Below are 14,028 nucleotides of genomic sequence, written 5' to 3' on the forward strand. Positions count from 1 at the left end.
GCTGGCAGTGACAGATGTGTTGGGGACAGGTGACAGTGACACCAAATCCACCCTCACAAACCTTCCTGCACTGCCCCAGCAGCAGTGCCCTGGATGGCAGGACGGGGAGGATGGCTCTGGGGTCCAGATGTTGCCTTGGGGGTGAAGCTGTGGGGCAGCAGCTCCAGCTGGGAAGCAGGGGTGATGCTGTCAGAGGGAGGGGGGTGAGAAGCAGAGCCAGGATTTTCCTCAGTTGTGTTTAGCAGCTGCTGAGGCAGGGGTTAACCAGCCCAGCAGGAACAGCCCAGATTAACAGCACTTTGCTTCACTAAAATTAACCTGAGGCTTTTGTAGCAGCCAGGTGAAGCTGCAGGAGCCACACTTGGTCACCCTGGGCCATCCCAGGGGCCCTTCCTGAACAGTTCTGCAGCCTCCACCTGTTTTCCCCTTGGAGCTTCTGACCTGTGACTTGCCATATGGATTTTGTCAAACCCTCTTAGCTAAACTGATCACACAGATGGAATATTGGAATATAGGTATAAAAATGTTTTCTTCATAGCTGATTTATGTGCAGGTGGGGGTCCTGGGAAGGCTGGGGATGCTGGGAGGGCTGGGGTTCCTGGGAAGTTTGTGGATTCTGTGGTGCTGGGGATCCTGATAGGGCTGGGGATCCTGGAGAGGCTGGGAGTGCTGGGGGTCCACAGAAGTTTGTGGGTCCTGGGAGGGCTGGGGCTCCATGGAAGGTTGGGGGTCCTGGGAGGGCTGGGACCCTCTGTCCCACAGCTCCCAGGCTGGGGAGCTCACAGTGGGGTGCACTGGGGTGAACATGGGCTGGAGCCCCTGGACAGGGCAGTCTGGCCTCTCCCAGCCTGCAGGAGGGGGGAAACTGAGGCAGGAGATGCACGGATGCCCTCGCTTCCCCTCCGGGGGTCCGAGCACGGTGTCTGGGCAGCCGCGGGCCCCGCTCTGCCCATAAGGGCTCCTTTGTGCCCCGGGCGCCGCCGCAGCGCCGCTGCTGAGTCAGGGATTCGTGCGGGGGAGCCCCGTGACCCAGCGGAGGGGGGACCCTGCGGGACAGGGGGGCCGAGCAGGGAGGCCACGGCTCTGCCGAGAGCCGGCGTTACTCCGTGCTGGGGCCAGGGACACGGAGAGGGGACACTCAGCTGAGCGGGACACGGTGAGTGCCATCGCTTTCTCCGGGGGGTTGAATCAGCAAAAGCTCCTGATGAACCCACAGGTGAGAGCTCCAGCTGAGCCTGGAGTGGGTGCCCATCTCCTTCTAATCTCCAGGGAAATGCAGGGACATGTAAGCAGGGGACAGCTGACCTGTCCCTGCAGGAAAGGCTTTGGGGACAGCTCTCAGCCAGTGCCACAGGGACAGCCCAGCTGGGGACGCCGCTGTCCGTGCTCAGGTTCCCCCGCAGAGGAGGGGGAGCAAGGGCTCAGCCGGGTCCGTGTCACTGGAGGCAGCAGGGGCACAGGAGCACCCCTGACCCTGTCACGATGAGCCTGGGCTGCTCCGGGGGTCTCCTCTGTGGGCTCTGCCCTCCCAAGGTGTGCAGCTGCAGGTCTCACCCTGCTCTCTGCTCACTGGCCTTGATTTCCCAGACAAGCATCCTAAAGATCAAATTCATTTTATTTCATTTTATTTTGGGGTCCCTAGCTCAGCCTCCTCGCTGGTACCCTATGCCCTGACAGCCCTGAGCTGTGGTGAGTCGCCAGCACACACTCATCATCCCCTGTCCACCCCGGCCCCTGCTCCGGGGGCTACCCCGACCCCAGCCCACCGAGCTAAACCCCAAACCCTTCCAAGGACAGCCCCACACCCCTGGCCATGCCCAGCTGTCGCTATAGGACACGAAAGAACACAAGCGCACACCGCTGTTCCTAAGGGGAAGAAAAAAGGGAAGTTTATTTTCTGACTCCAGCATTTATAGTTTTCTAAAAGTGACAGCGGATTGGAGGGTGACAGTGCCACCTCTCCAATGCCACTGGACAAACCAACAGTCTATCAACTTTCTCCTCCTCCATAAAGGAATGCAAAACAATGAGTTATTTACAGAAAGTGTGTGAAAAAGTTCCCTACAAGAATGTTAATATTAGAAAGCTTAGAAAATCCCTGGGTGTCAGGGGCGACACCCAGCAGCCGCTCCCCCGCCTTCATCAGGCCCGCCGCATCCTTGTGCCGCAGCAGCTGCCATGGGCTCCCGGCACTTCCCGGCGCGGACCGTGCTCTTCGAGAAGGAATCCAGCGGTGTCACCTACCGTGTGCCCGCCCTGCTCTACCTGCGCTGCGTGGCCAAGCTGCTGGCGTTCGCCGAGGAGCGCCTCAGCGCCGACGATGCCCACGCCAACCTGCTGGTGCTGCGCCGCGGCTCCATCTACGGCAGCTACGTGCAGGTGGGACGCGGTGTGCCAGCCTGGGGACACGCTGGGGCTGTCCCCATCGCTTGGCGTGGCACAGCCAGGCTGTGGGGACTGCCACACGGGGAGGGGAGGATGGCTGGGTGGAGTCACAGGGCCACGGGCTGGTTTTGGGTGGATCTCAAAGGCCATCTCACTCCATGCCCTGACAGGGGCAGGGACACCTTCACTATCCCAGGCTGCTGCAAGCCCATCCAGTCTCAGGATCTCTGCTGGTCAGAGTGACTCTGAGATACGTACAAGTCTCTTTTTCCCAGCCTGGCAGTCGAATAAGGAGTCAGGATTCTTCTGTTCTCATTCTCAAGGTTGTTTATTATTTTTATCTAGAACATTTTTTCTCTGACCCGACGAGGTCTGTCTGGCAGGTCAGGTTGAGGCACACTGCCCACCTCAGAGGGTCTTTTTATACTTAAAACTACATGTACATTATTTCCAATAACTTCCCAATACCTATCACCGATGTTAGACAGTGAGCTTCTACTCTAAACCAATCTAAAAGTGCCAACATCACCTGGAACATTTACAATAACTTCCCAATACCCTATCACCTATGTTAGACAGTGAGTTTCTACCTTAAACCAATCTAAAAGTGCCAGCATGACCCAGAACATGGAGGCTAGGAAGAAGAAGGAAGAAGGACAGGGTACACCCAAATTCCCACATCTTGGGACTTCGAGCCCCCATTCTAAAAACCTCAAAAATCTATTTTTCACCCCGTGACAAACTAACTGTTATTCTACTTAAATTCTCTTGACTTGTGATTCTTCATATAAAGGTAGTAATTTGCTCCATGGGTCAAAATCAAAGGCACAGGGGTCTTGGGCTCTGTGCCAAGGTCTCCGAGCCCCCTGTCAGGGTCTCGAGTCCTCCAGGGCAGCCAGAGGAATTTCCAGGGTTCCAACAATCCAGCCCAGCTGGGAACAATCCAGGGATAGGGCAGCCACAGCTGCTCTGGGCAAAATCTGGGATGGTCCTTACCCCTGTCTGTCCTCTCCTCCTCCTCCTCCGTGGGCAGTGGGAAGACATGCGTGTGCTGGAGACAGCAACGCTGCAGCACCACCGCTCCATGAACCCCTGCCCGCTCTACGATGAGTTCACGGGCACCCTCTTCCTCTTCTTCATCACGGTGCTGGGCAGGACGCCCGAAGCCTACCAGATTGTCACTGGCCAAAATGTCACCCGCCTGTGCTGTGTCACCAGCGCTGACCAGGGCCTGAGCTGGAGCACGGCCACAGACCTGACACAGCAGGTGATTGGTGCCACCATCAAAGGTACCCAGCGGCAGGGGGTGCTGGGGGAGAGGGGATGTGACCGTGTTCTGTGTCTGAGGGGATCTGAGGATGAGGGAAGAGATGAGGATCTGACTCCATGTTTCAGAAGGCTTGATTTATTATTTTATGATATATATTATATTAAAACTATACTAAAAGAATAGAAGAAAGGATTTCATCAGAAGGCTGGCTAAGAATAGAAAAAGAAGGAATGATAACAAAGGCTCTGTCTTGGACTGTCTGTCCAAGCCAGCTGACTGTGATTGGCCATTAATGAGAAACAAACACATGAGCCCAATCCCAGATGCACCTGTTGCATTCCACAGCAGCAGATAACCATTGGTTACATTTTGTTCCTGAGGCCTCTCAGCTCTCAGGAGAAAAAATCCTAAGGAAAGGGTTTTCATAAAAGATGTCTGTGACAAGGGGACAGCAGCCAGCATGGTGGTGGCCCTGGCTTTTGCTGTCCTGGAGCCACCTGTGACATTGCTGGGGGTGACTTTGACACAGGAATCCCACAAGCTTCCAAAGAGGTGGAGGAGGACTCCAGGCAGAGGGGAGAAGGGGGATGGAGGGAGTCTGCATATCAGTTCGTGGGAGTGGGGAGAAGATGGAGAGGCACGTGTGGGGACAGCTAGGCAGCGCTGGGCTGTGTTACCCTCCCACCCCACCCCACCGCTCGAGGGGAAGCCCCGGGGACCCCCCACGCTGGGCATGGCGGGGCACCATGGTGCTCCCTCTTTACCCCATCCCACCTTCACCCCATGCCGCCTCTGCTCCCCAGACTGGGCGACGTTCGCGCTGGGCCCCGGGCACGGGATCCAGCTGCGCTCGGGCCGGCTGCTGGTGCCCGCCTACAGCTACCACATCGACTGCAAGGAGTGCTTCGGGCAGCTCTGCAAGACCACCCCGCACTCCTTCGCCTTCTACAGCGACGACCACGGCCGCGCCTGGCGCTTCGGGGAGTTCATCCCCAACCTGCAGTCGGGCGAGTGCCAGCTGGTGTCCGTGGATGAGGAGGACGGCTCCAACGTCCTCTACTGCAACGCCCGCAGCCCGCTGGGCTTCAGGGTGCAGGCGCTGAGCACGGACGACGGGGCCGTGTTCCACGGGGGGCAGCTGGTGCAGCGGCTGGTGGAGCCGCCCCACGGCTGCCACGGCAGCGTCATCGGCTTCCCCGCGCCGCTCGTGTACGTCCCCGCTGCCTCCCGGGACACCGGGATGCCCTCCCGGGGCTCGGGGGGCCGCCTGCTCCCCGGGGCGCTCCGGGCGTTTGGGCACCCGCCCGCCCGACAGGGCAGGAGGAGCTGAGCTCCCCGCTGGCGGCCGCCCTGAGCCCCATGAGGATGCCCACGGTGTCACCTTGGTGCAGGGGGACTCTGCGGCGAGCCCCAGCCCCGCTCCCTTCTTCCAAGCGCCAACGTGGATCCTGTACTCGCACCCCACCAGCCCCATGTCCAGGGTGAACATGGGCGTTCACCTGAGCACCTTCCCCAGGGACGCCGAGAGCTGGACAGAGCCCTGGGTCATCTACGAGGGCCCGAGCGCCTACTCGGACCTGGCGTACCTGGAGCTGCCGCAGCGGGAGGCGCCCGTGGCCGGCGGCACCGCCACCGCCTTCGCCTGCCTCTACGAGAACGGCGTGAGGTCTCCCTACGAGCAGATCTCCTTCAGCATGTTCACGCTGCACGATGTGCTCCAGAACATCCCCCTGACAGCCGCTGCTCCCCCCCGGCCCCGCGGCGGGAAGAGGAGGAGGAGGAGGAGCTGCTTCATCTCCTAGAGCCCGCCTAGGTCAGCTCCCCCCACCACCACCCCAGTGCTGGATCCTGGAGCATCAGCCCCTCGGCTGGGTCCTGCCACCGTCCAGCACGGCCCCAGCACACGGAGGTGTCATTGTCCCCACACTGGGGTCTGTCTCATTTTTATTGCTGCTTTTTAAATTCTGTTTTGGGTGGGGAGGCTTTTGCCCCCAGCTCTGGTGGTGTTCACAGGAGTCCCAGGACGAAGGAAGAGATGAGAATGTTGACTCCATGTTTCAGAAGGCTGATTTATTATTTTAGGATATATATTAAAAGAAAATGAAATATTAGAACTATACTAAAAGAATAGAAGGAAGGATTTCATCAGAAGTCTAGCAAAGGATAGAAAGAAAAGGAATGATAATAAAATCTTGTGACTGACCAGAGAGTCTGAGCCAGCTGGGTGTGATTGGCCATTAATGAGAAACAACCACATGAGCCCAATCCCAGATGCACCTGTTGCATTCCACAGCAGCAGATAACCATTGGTTACATTTCGTTTATGAGGCCTCTCAGCTTCTCAGGAGAAAAAATGCTAGCAAAAGGATTTTTCATAAAACACGTCTGTGACAGCCAGCCCAGCCTCAGGCTCCTCTCCAAGCAAGATCCACCTCTGGAAACAAATACTGGGGGGCGGCAGTGCAGGGGGGAGGCAGCCAGGGGTGCCCTGTGCCACCCCCGTGTGCCAGGTGCTGGCTCAGGGGCATGTGGGATGGCTGGTACCACCCCCCTGCTCCAAGGGCTTTCCTCCCCTTCTTATGCTATATAAATGTGGTATATAATGCTAAATTCTTTATTTTTCATGAAAAGGCTTTTTCTCAATGGTCTCTCTGAAATCACTCTGAGGGTTTGGGCTGGGGTAGAGTTCTGTTCCTTCATTGTAGCTGGGATGGGGCTGGGTTTTATATTTGGGCTGATGATAAAGAAAATTTTGTATTACATTACTTGTCTGTCTGGGCTTTTAGTGATTTTTCTTTGTTATTTCCCTTTTCATTACAATTCATTCTTATTATTTCCATTATTAAAGTGTTTTTATGTCAACCCAGGAGATGTCTCACATTTACCCCTCCAATTCTCCCCTCCCATGGCATGGGGGTGAGTGGCTGGGTGGTCCTCAGGTGCCAGCTGGGGTTCAACCACCCCAATGGCCCAGTAACTGTTTTGTCTGCTCTGGGATTTGGGTTTTTGATGTGCCAGGGCCATCACTGCTCTCTGACCCTTGTCAGTCTGGGGACAAAGCCCCTCCCAGCCCATCAGGCTCAGGCCCACGCTGGGTGCTATAAGGTTATGGGGAGGGGGCTGAGCACAGGAGGGGGGGTCCTGCTCCAGGGAACGAGCAGCAGCTGCTCCTGACACTTGTGTGTGGGTGAACTTTGGGGGTTGCACCTCAATTCCTGCTCTGCCTCCCCCAGCACAGCGCCTCAGGCTCCTTCACCTGTCCTGGCCTGGTGACAAACACCAGCTCAGCTGCCCTAAACATGCACTGATTAACAAAACTGATTAACTGGATTAATCTGGAGTGATTAGCTGGAGTGTCCAGCTCTTCAGTCTGTGACATCACCATGCCTCATTTTCCACCAGGGTGGGTGGAGGCTGACAAGTGACAGACAACACATAGAATAGAAATTTTCTGTTCCCTGGAAGTTGCAAAATAGAGCTTAAAGACTAACTAGCAAGTGAGACAAAAGGATGTAAAAGCAGGCAGACAGGATGCTAAATACATCTGGAACCACTGGAGAAACAGGTAATGAGACAGATGAGCTGTCAAGGTGATTGGTTTACACCTGATGGTTGCTGACAATCCCTAAAACATTTCATGTAAACTTGTTTCTTCTCTATCAGGACAAATCCCTTTACCACTGTTGTTGCTGTGTTATCTTGGGAACATTCAGAGCACATGGTGAGTGTCGAATGGAGATTTATTTTCAGGGTGTTGGTTTTCTTAGAAAACTCAAAGCTACAACAAATGGCCAAGTCTTCTGATGGAGCTTTCAGATCTGACTGTGTCTTTTTGGGTGCTAATATGTAACGCTGGCTGTTCACTGAACTGTTTGTATGTGATGCCACAGATTTATTTATCTCTTAGTGAGGATGTCAACCTCAAACAATTAAGCTATATTTATAGTTTTGTAGCAGATTAAATAACTCCTCTGGATTCAACAATTAACATTTTGGAACATGGTGACTTTTGTGGCAAAGTTATGTAACAGGAAACAGCAGCTCGTGCCCTGAGAGAGGTTCAAGGCAAGGTCACAGTATTGGGGCACTGAGTACAAGCAGCACACACCCCTGTAGACAACCCTCTAGGATCAAAAATCCCTTTTCCAGGAAGGGATGGAGGCATGTAAACTGGTTCTAGGCAAAGTGCTGCTTCTGTGTTCTCCAGGAAGCCCCTTGTGATGAACCTGTGTGACCATGGGGGAACAAACCCTGCTGTGAGGCCCCACAGCACGCATTGGGTCAGAGGAGACATCCTGCGTGTCCAGCTCTGGGATGAGGAGTGCCTGCTTTCTAATGCTCCAGATTGGGGCAGGAAATTGGTTCTCTGCCTTGCAGTATCTCAAGGCTGCCTGCCTTTCAGTTCTTCTCCTTTCAGTATCACAAGGGGTGGCTGAGGCAGCTGCTGGCAGCCAGGCCCTCCCCTCCGTCCCTTACCAGGCCAGTCCCAGCCCCAGGGAGGGGACACGGCCCAGGCCAGGGGACCTGCACAGGAGCAGCCCTTGGCTCATCATCCCCACGAGCTGCTCCAGCCCCTCGGGGGCTCTGTCCGTCTCACGCAGGGCTCCGGCACCGGGCCGGTGTCACAGCTCCTGCTGTGCCCTCTGTGCCAGCAGCCAAGGGACACCCGGGGTGGCACCTCCTCCTGGCAGGCCCTACTTGCCGTCACAGGAGCCGCAGAGGCAGCCGAGGAGGCCGTTGAGGATCTGGAGCAGGGCCAGCAGCATCTCGGCGGCGCTGATGAGCAGCAGCAGCGAGAACAGCGCCACGTGCCAGGCGACGATGCCCTCGGGCTCCAGGCAGGTGCTCCAGGTGCTCCGGTTGTACAGGTAGTTCTCAGCCCTGTGTGACAGGAAGGGGATAAGGTGCAGGATCCCATCGATTTCTGCCGTGAAACATCCCCCAGACACCCCACCCTTCATCCAGGGGATGAGCAGAATAAAAGCTCAGAAGCAAAACAGCAAGGAGCAGGCAAGAAAAAGAATGGTTAGAAGAATCACATGTACTCATGTGTGTGAATCTAAAAAGAGAACAGAATTATTTTGTGGCACATACAATGACAGGAGGGAAAGAAACCTATACAATAATTCTGCCATCTCTCCGAGAATTGACCTGGCCACTGGAGGCAAGCTCATGGAAGCTAATGTCAAGATGTTGCAGTGCAAAATCATTGGAATAAAACATTAACCATGGGTTCAGATAAGAGTCTGGCGTAAAGAAATGGGGCAGTGGGGTTCAAACAGTGAATGCAAAGGGATGATTCCACTTCATAATAAACTAGCAAACAGTGCTGCAACTTCTTATTCGAGTTCTATTCTGTAACTTATTATTACAATTACTTTAGCTAGGAGGTGGGAGGGTGATGAGGATGGAAAGCACCACTCAGAAACCCATGGAAGGTGAGGATTCCTCGAGCTACCAGGGTCCTGCATCAACCACCACCCACCCACCCCCCTCCATTAATCCACTTAATTAGCAATGAATGAATGAGGCGGCAGCGACTGAGCCCTCACCTGGCACCAGCCCCCAGGTCGATGGGATCCAGGAAGGGGTAACCCCAGAGGGCGGCGTGCCCGGGGCCCAGCGCGGTGCTGTTGTGCAGGCAGAGCGGGCCGGTGCTCAGCCCCACCCCGCAGAGCACGAAGCAGGCGGCGGCGCCCAGCAGCGCCAGCTTGGAGAGCAGCACGGACAGGAGCGCCTGCGGGGGCACACACGGTCAGGGGGTACAACCAGCCCAGCCTGTTTGGGAGGGGGAACTGCCCTGCCCAGCTGTGCTTGGGGATGGAGGCACCGCTGGGATGGCAGAAGCGGGCAGGGAGAGGCAGCGACCTGCAGAGCCCATCCCGGCACGCCCTGGGAGGGGACAGCCTGCCATAGGGCCCTTGGAGAGCAGCTCCCTGCCTCAGGACCCGCTGCGGGACAGGGGCGTTCCACACCCCGCCGTGGCACCTGAGAAAGGGATCTGTGCCCAGCATAGGAGAGAGGGACCCGACACAACCCACCGGGGGCCGGGGCAGAGAGGGATCCCTGCCCTGTCCCATGGCACAGGAGGGTCCCTGCCCTGTCCCGCCCTGGGGCCATGGCAGAGGAGGATCTCTGTCCCAGGTGGGGCTCTGGAAGAGGAGGATCCCTGCCCTGTCCCGTGGCAGAGGGGGATTCCTTCCCTATCCCACCGCGGGGACATGGAAGGGGACGGTCCCTGCCCTGTCCCATGGCAGAGGGGGATCCCTGCCCTGTCCCACCGCGGGGCCGGGAGAGAGGAGAATCTCTGCCCTGTCCCAGGTGGGGCCAGAGGAGGATCCCTGCCCTGTCCCACAGCGGTTCCATGGCACAGGAGGGTCCCTGCCCTGTCCCACAGCAGGGCACGGAGGAGCCGCTTCCCGGCCCCATTCCCGCCCCGCCGCTTCCCGGCCCCGTCGCCTCCCGGCTCCCTTGGCTTACGCTGTGGCGGCCGGAGCAGCCGGGGCGCTGCCAGCCCAGCGCCGTGACCTGGGTCGCTGCCAGCAGCACCTGCGGGGACAGAAGCAGAGCTGGGGGACCAAGGGGAGCCACCGGCCCCGCTCCGCGCCCCTGGCCCCGCTCCGCGCCCCTGGCCCCGCTCCGCGCCCCTGGCCCCGCTCCGCGCCCCTGGCCCCGCTCCGCGCCCCTGGCCCGGCGGGAAGGGCGCTGTGCCCCGCGGTACTCACGGCGATGCCGCCGCCCCAGAGCCCCGGCAGGGCGCGGGCGTGGCGGCCCAGGTGTCCCTGCAGCAGGTACCGGGATGCTCCGGCCGGGAACAGCAGCAGGACGCTGGCCAACATGGACAGCGTGCCCAGCACCAGCAGGCAGGGCCCCACGATCCGGCTGCACTTCCCCACGCACATGGCTGTCCTGCATGGGCACGGGGAGGAAGAGGAGGAGGAGAGGAAGGGGCTGCATTTGGCCCTGCAGAGCCCCGAGGGTTCCCCACCCTGAGCCCATCTCACAGCTGTGGGTGGGTGGGAGTTGCTGGGTTGTGCTTTTGGGTGTCAGCCCACCCTGCTGGCACTGCCCCTACTTGGGGCAATTTCCAATGGAAATTCTAATTCTTGTTTGCTAAATGGGCACTGGTGTTCCTACACCAAGCCCCAAGACCTGCGGGGCTCTTCCAAAATGTGTCCCAGCTCCTGGCAGGAGAACATGGGGGAGTTTTTTTCTTTAAGGTCCCTTCCTACCAAAACCAGTCTGAGATTGTATGGAAATGTTACTGCAGGGAGCCAAGCACCCACCACAGCTCAGCTTGGCTTTCAGGGTTTACAGCAAGCAGGAGGGAGCCAGGAAAGAGGCAAAATCCTTATACAGAACTTGTGAAAGCACATCAGTCTCCAACTGAATCCAACAGCAATTCCATCCCTGTCCCTGCCAGAGGTCTGAGCATGAAACCGATTAAATTTAATTAAGAAAACATTATTACCTATGCTCCAGTTCCACTGGCATCTTATTAAGTTATGAGTTTATCTAGAAAGCACCTGCCCATCTCCAGGTGATACCTTGTGCAAAATTGCCTCTCTTCTGCACCTAAAGACCCTTTCTGTACAGGATGTCCTTTGGTCACTCTGGCACTGCTGAAAACAGCATGGTTTGCTGCTGTCCTGGCTCCCAGCTGTTTTCTACCCTGAGTTTTTTTGGCTTGAAGTTGGGCTCATGCATTTCCCCCTTTCCTGCTCGATTGCAGCCCATTTTGCACAAGTTCCCAGCTCAGGATGTTTCTTGCTCTGGCTTTGCACAGCAGCAGCAGCTGTGGCACCGTGGTTGGCTCTGTGGAAGAGCTCTCAGCCCCTCCTGCAGGGCCCCGGGGCCAGGGAGGAGCCCAGGGCAGCACATCCAGCCCTGGCACTGCCCCAGGGGCTGGGGGACACCAGTCCAAGGGATCTACTTGGGACCAGTCCCAGCAGGGCACTGGGGAGGGCTGAGCATGGAGGGCCAGGGCTCTGAGACACCTGAGCAGCACCATCAGCTCCACACACCCTGGAATCCCACCTCTCTTGATTTCCATCCTCCCTGCCTTGGTTACAGGGAATTTAGGACCTCTTTCCCCCCTTCAATCGCTGCCTGCAATCCAGGGGCTGTGTGTGGTTGTTTCCTGCCACAGCCATGAGTGCCCTGTGCAGAGTCCCACCTCCCCTCCACCTTCTGGATACAGCTCCAACTCCTCTGAGCTCACAGCCTGGGCCCTCACCTTTCTGCCCATCTCCCTTCCACCTCTCCAAGCATTCTCCTTCCCCCCCACCACTGCTGCCCTCTCCCTGGGGATGGCAGGAGTCTCTTTCCCCTGGGAATCTCCCAGGGAATGCTGTCCCTTCCAAACATCCCCTGAGCACGCAGCTCCTCAGCCAGCACAGACAAACCCCTGTGCAGGTGCTCCCGTGTCCATGTGGACAGCAGGGCTCCCTCTGCCAGCACAGCCCCATGACCAAAAGCACAGAGACTCCAGCACAGCCCAGGGAGCTTCTCCCCCCTTCCCAGCTTACCTGGAGTGATGCCTCAAGGAGCAGCAGTGTCCAGCCCTGCTGAGCCCTGAGGATCTCCCATATTTATGGCACCTCAGCCTGGGCTCCCCTCCCTCTGCCCCCAGGGGCCGCCCACCAGAGCGTGACCCTCTGGCCATGTCCCCATCCCAGGGAAGGATGAGTGGCTGCATGAGCCAGCCTCTGCCTTGCTCTTCCCCATTTCAGAATTCACCCTGGCAGAGCTCACCCAAACAGGCACACCCTCAGACTTTAAGGCTTCTACCACGTCTGCACTAATTGCCTCAATCACTGCCTGAGCATTGAACATTGTTGCTCCTGGAACAACCTGTTGGGATAATGCTTTCCTCTCTAATACTTCAATAAAAGTTCAGAATAAACATTCCCTTGTGTTAACTGGCTCCTACCTCCCACCTTTTGCTCCTCACAGGTGTCTCAGCTTTTCCTCAGGTGCTGAGTGCATCCCCAACACATATGTCTCGTGCCTTGGTGATGAGATTGAGAGAGGAAGGTTATTTCTGGGTATCTTCATTATTAAAAGTTATCAGATATCAGCATTTCCTATCTGCCATGGCTGGCAGTTAATGTGCAATGGGAAACTCCAATTCCCACAGAGGTCAGGAACAGGAGCAGGGGAACATCAATGATCTCTGTGTCTGAGAAAAGGAGTCAGGGAAACAACAGCACCAAAAATGGCAAAAAATGGGGCAGTTTTGTCGGCAGAAGAGCTGCAGGTGGCACAAGCAAAGAGAAGAATGGCTCATGGGCTGTGCAGGCACAAGGAAGAACCTCCTCAAAGAAGAGTTTTGAGAGCCCTCCAAGAGCCACATGGGAAAAGATGAATGGGTGAGGCTGAGTTACAGCAGGCAATTCCATTCCTCTTGCAAAAATAAACTGAGGAGCAGGTTATCAGACAGTCCCTGTGAAAGGAAAATCAGAGTTGGCACCAGGAGAGGAATTCCCATTTTAGTCACAGAATCTCAGAATAGTCTGAGGGGGAAGGGACCCAGCAGGATCGTGGAGCCCAACACTGAATTGAGTTGCCCATGCAGGGATTGAACCTGAGACCTTGGCATCCTTGGCACTGGGCTCAAGCACCTGAGTTAATCTCAGGCTATTTCATCCTTAAATTAGACAGATCAGTCTCCAAAATGCAGACAGACAACACATGCAGGATAAGCAGAGTCCGAGTTTTCCTTCCTCCCTTTTCTCACTTTGAAAGAGGGGAACCCATCTTTCACTCTGCTGGAAGAAAATGTTTTGCAACCTCATCCTGTGCCTTTCCTACGTCACAGCAGCCTGAGGTTCCCAGCACACACATGATCTGCTCCATCACCCACAGAAAACCCCACGCCAGGAAGTGTGAAGCATCCAGCTGACACTGCTCCCTGGGCTGCTGATCTTTTCCTTATAAGAATAATCTTCATGGAAGGGTAATTTTAGCCCTGCACGTGAGGAGCTGAGTGCTTGCCTTTCTCACACCAAAGTGCAACTGTGAAAGTGTCAGCACAGCAAGGAATTTGCTGCCAAGTCACCCAGTCCTGGTGCAGCCAAACATGGTCCCAGCTAAGCCAATTCCAGCTTGGCCAGGAGCTCCTGCTGGTTCCTCAGAGCTGAACAGGAGCCTTCACCTCCCTGCTCCCCTGCCCTTTGCCTCCCCAGGCTCCTCTGGGGCTGGGGAAACTGCACAGCAGCCTGGGTCTCAAGACTGGTTTGGCTCCAAGGAGAACCAAGGAGACTGAGCTGAGTCTGACCTGGTGAGAAGGAAACCTGTGCCAAAGCAGCCTCCGCCTTGCTCCTGGATGGAAGATGTTCAGCACCCCTCTGGCTCTCCACTCCTCTCCTCAG

General features: G+C 56.6%; 2 protein-coding genes across 2 annotated transcripts; one reads left to right on the forward strand and one right to left on the reverse strand.

Moving 5' to 3' along the window:
* The first annotated feature begins 1,077 nt into the window (after nucleotides 1-1,077).
* Nucleotides 1,078-6,517, forward strand: NEU4 (neuraminidase 4). Its single transcript, XM_036389280.2, is given in 5 exon segments — nucleotides 1,078-1,156; nucleotides 2,174-2,379; nucleotides 3,419-3,674; nucleotides 4,459-4,970; nucleotides 4,972-6,517. Coding segments are annotated over 4 exon segments (1,455 nt in total). The 5' UTR covers nucleotides 1,078-1,156; nucleotides 2,174-2,178; the 3' UTR covers nucleotides 5,458-6,517.
* A 1,730-nt stretch (nucleotides 6,518-8,247) lies between these two features.
* TM4SF19 (transmembrane 4 L six family member 19) lies at nucleotides 8,248-10,557 on the reverse strand. The gene is made up of 5 exons (XM_036389163.1): nucleotides 10,381-10,557; nucleotides 10,136-10,204; nucleotides 9,215-9,392; nucleotides 8,695-8,699; nucleotides 8,248-8,529 (listed from the first exon to the last, which is right to left on the reverse strand). The coding sequence occupies exons 1-5, from the start codon at nucleotides 10,555-10,557 to the stop codon at nucleotides 8,350-8,352; spliced, it is 609 nt and encodes a 202-aa protein (XP_036245056.1). The 3' UTR covers nucleotides 8,248-8,349.
* Nucleotides 10,558-14,028: the final 3,471 nt, after the last annotated feature.

The sequence above is a fragment of the Molothrus ater genome, chromosome 10 (genome assembly GCF_012460135.2).
Source record: "Molothrus ater isolate BHLD 08-10-18 breed brown headed cowbird chromosome 10, BPBGC_Mater_1.1, whole genome shotgun sequence".
NCBI classification, from domain to species: Eukaryota; Metazoa; Chordata; class Aves; order Passeriformes; family Icteridae; genus Molothrus; species Molothrus ater.

Excerpts from the sequence above, each read along its gene's own strand:
- TM4SF19 (XM_036389163.1), bottom strand. The coding sequence starts at position 10,557 with ATGTGCGTGGGGAAGTGCAGCCGGATCGTGGGGCCCTGCCTGCTGGTG. Across the intron at positions 10,205-10,380 it reads TCTGGGGCGGCGGCATCGCC|GTGCTGCTGGCAGCGACCCA; the intron begins GTGAGTACCGCG and ends CTGTCCCCGCAG. Across the intron at positions 9,393-10,135 it reads GCTGCTCCGGCCGCCACAGC|GCGCTCCTGTCCGTGCTGCT; the intron begins GTAAGCCAAGGG and ends GTGCCCCCGCAG.